The sequence below is a fragment of the Lolium perenne genome, chromosome 2 (assembly GCF_019359855.2).
Source record: "Lolium perenne isolate Kyuss_39 chromosome 2, Kyuss_2.0, whole genome shotgun sequence".
In the NCBI taxonomy this organism is placed as follows: Eukaryota; Viridiplantae; Streptophyta; class Magnoliopsida; order Poales; family Poaceae; genus Lolium; species Lolium perenne.
This window is the reverse complement of record NC_067245.2, coordinates 331,526,289-331,529,143: the sequence shown is the minus strand read 5'-3', so window position 1 is coordinate 331,529,143 and position 2,855 is coordinate 331,526,289. Positions and strand designations below refer to the sequence as shown.

Genomic DNA, 2,855 nt, shown 5'->3' with positions numbered 1-2,855 from the left:
AACTAACTTGTTCAAAATTGTATATGGTCATCCGATATTGAATATATATTGTATATGGTCATCCGATATTGAATATATATTGTATATTCCTCTTGAATTCTTTTTGGTTCTAATTTCAAATTTGTTTGAAATTGTACATTCATATGCATGTATGTAGTACCGTAGAATATGTGAAACTCCTTCAAAATTAAAACCCAAAAGAAATAAAATAATACAAATTAAAAAGAAACCAGATTTAGGGGGAGGGGGGGCTAAACCCTAAACCCTGCGGAGGCCTTTAGTCGCGGTTGGCCAGAAGAACCGCGACTAAAGGTCCTCCGCCTCGGCGCCGCTCGCGGCCCACGTGGATGGGCCTTTAGTCGCGGTTCGTAAGGAACCGCGACTAAAGGGGGGGGCCTTTAGTCGCGCTACTTTGGTCGCGGTTGCGCAACCGCGACTAATGGCAGTTGCGAACCGCGACCAAAGCCCCTTTTTCCACCAGTGGTGTAGCCAAAAGAGGTTCCATATTTGATTTTTGGCTTTTGGAACTAGTTCCATACATTGTAGAGGTAGTTCCAAAACCAGAAAAACAAGGCCAAATTTCACTTTTGGCATTTGGAACTAGTTCCCTACATTGTGAGAGTAGTTCCATATTGGCTTTATGTGTTGTTTTAGCTTGATGGCGGGTCCCACGTTATAAATATTTGGAACCACTACATTGTGGAGCTATTGCTATATTTCACACCAAAGCCAAATTCACCATCGTATCAGATTTGGCAATAGCAACATTGTGGATGCCCTAAAGTTATATTTTCCATCTTGTACACAATTAAAAATATCTTTAAAACAAACAAATCTCTAATGTCTAGGTGTACCATCTCTACTAGTACTAGTATATACTAGTAAATTACACGTGCCTTGCACGTGAGAGCTCTTTTTTTTAGTGAAACAACTTCGACGCAGGATTTTGTGAAGCTTTTTAACTTAATTGGTCAAACATGCGAAGCATGTGCCATTTACTTGTACAACTTTATCGGAAAAAAATTACTTGTACAAGCTAGTTCCCCTAAGTACTACCAGCACATAAGTAAACAAAAGAACCAGGGACATCATCAACTGAAAACAACAATCTATTCATATAGCGGCTCTTGCATCACCCTTTGAAAATCATCTACCTGCAAAGATGAGTGCAGAGTTTCTGCTCGTGCTTTCACCTGTTCCAAGATCGTCCAGTTGATCTCATGGACATCTGCATCAGCCAAAGCGGTAACCAAGTTGCCAGCCACTAGCTTCTGCAGATCAGCAACAGCATGTAGGCCATCTTGAATTGTAGAATTCCATCCTCGGTTCATTTCTTTGTTCCGCCAAGTGGCCACATCCAAGTCCTTTTGAAGACGCCTAATCTTAGCTTCCCCATTGCCACATCCTTCTGTTTTGTTCCTACAAACGTTTGCATCACTGGAACTCTGGACATCTGTGCTACAATGCTGCTTGGCAGGGACATGAGCAGTCACTTGCTTCTGCGATTTGCCATGCATAAAATCAATCAGCAGATTAAAAGGAAATATGTTGGTTGATTCATGTCACCACTTTGAGCAACCCATGAGTTTCTAAACCTTAAATGGAGTCTAAAACATTGCAATAAAAGGGTGGGTGCATCATTTGGATGCAGAGGCCGGGGCGACCCTATTTTCAAGAAAAAATTAGGAAATCTGAAATCTATATCTATATCTCTACCATCTATACCACTCCACTCCAGTTGACAGTTTGATCTCTTTCAGTACATTAGATTATGTCATGTTTAAAACACTATTATAAAATTACCTCCTTAATGTTGAGCTCAGGAGGATCCAGATGTGCTGATCCTAGGCGGCCCCTCAAATGATTGCTTGCTAGAACAATAGGACCAAATCCCGCCTCCTTTCTACCAATGTCTGCATCACTGGCGCGCTCACTGTCTTTGTTAGGAACATGAGCAGTGGCTAGCTGCTGCAAATCAAAGTTCATCAAATCAATCAGCAAACAACACATATGAAATTTGAGCAGTGCGGCTAAATACCTTCTTCAGCAGCTGCCCCACGGAATCGTCCTTTTGGCGGCACATCACACGGGTGAAAAATCTCGGCAACGACTTGGGGTGCGGTGATTTTGTCCCATTCCACAGTATGCCGAGCTTGGCTGCAATTATCTTATTCTGCAAGATATTTTGCCTCCGAGATTCTTCGTAGGCATTCTCGAGGGGAATATCTAGCAGGCATTACAAAAAAAACAGAAGCTAATAACAAGCAGTGGAAGCAAGCAATAAACTAGTCTCGGAAATCAAATACATAACAAAAGATGCCGGACAAAGTGTTCAACCTTGGTCGACTGGGGAGGTGGCGCGTTGGCCGTTCGTTTTGGTTCGGTGGATCATGGTGGCGCTTTGTGTACCGATCTCGCCAGCCGGTAAGATGAACCAGTGAGTCGGGGAAGCAGATCCGACGAAGCGGACGGAGTGTGGTTGACGGCGTCGCTGAGCTGGCTCCGGCGCGGTGGATGTCGGCTACGGATGGAGGACTGAGAGGGAGCGAGACGGACTAGGTGTAACATCCTGATTTTTTTTACGGACTGAATTTTTTTTTTCTCTAAAACAAAGGATGTTGCGATGCGGTCAAATAACACAAATATTTTATTTAAAGTTGTTAAAATTATTTCTCTGAAATTATTTTAACATGAGACAAGATTTACCTCTTTGTACTTTTTTTTGGATTTGCTTTTAATTGCCGATTTACGTCTTGGTTCTTTCCAAAAATCCATTTGGATTTTCCAATAGCCATACACACGTACTCACCTTGCATGATATATCTGGTTGCACTAGCACGATGTGCTCTTCTCTC

General features: G+C 42.4%; 1 protein-coding gene across 2 annotated transcripts; it reads right to left on the bottom strand.

Annotated features, from left to right (window-relative positions):
- Positions 1-934: 934 nt before the first annotated feature.
- LOC127323384 (uncharacterized) lies at positions 935-2,554 on the bottom strand. 2 transcript variants are annotated; one of them, XM_051351537.2, is made up of 4 exons: positions 2,338-2,554; positions 2,039-2,226; positions 1,804-1,965; positions 935-1,499 (listed from the first exon to the last, which is right to left on the bottom strand). In XM_051351537.2, exons 1-4 carry the CDS (start codon positions 2,390-2,392, stop codon positions 1,110-1,112), a joined length of 795 nt encoding a protein of 264 aa, XP_051207497.1. In that variant the 5' UTR covers positions 2,393-2,554; the 3' UTR covers positions 935-1,109. The 2 variants fall into 2 exon arrangements, with proteins under 2 accessions (XP_051207497.1, XP_051207496.1); XM_051351536.2 differs by having other exon boundaries at positions 936-1,499; positions 1,804-1,968.
- Between the last annotated feature and the right edge of the window lie 301 nt (positions 2,555-2,855).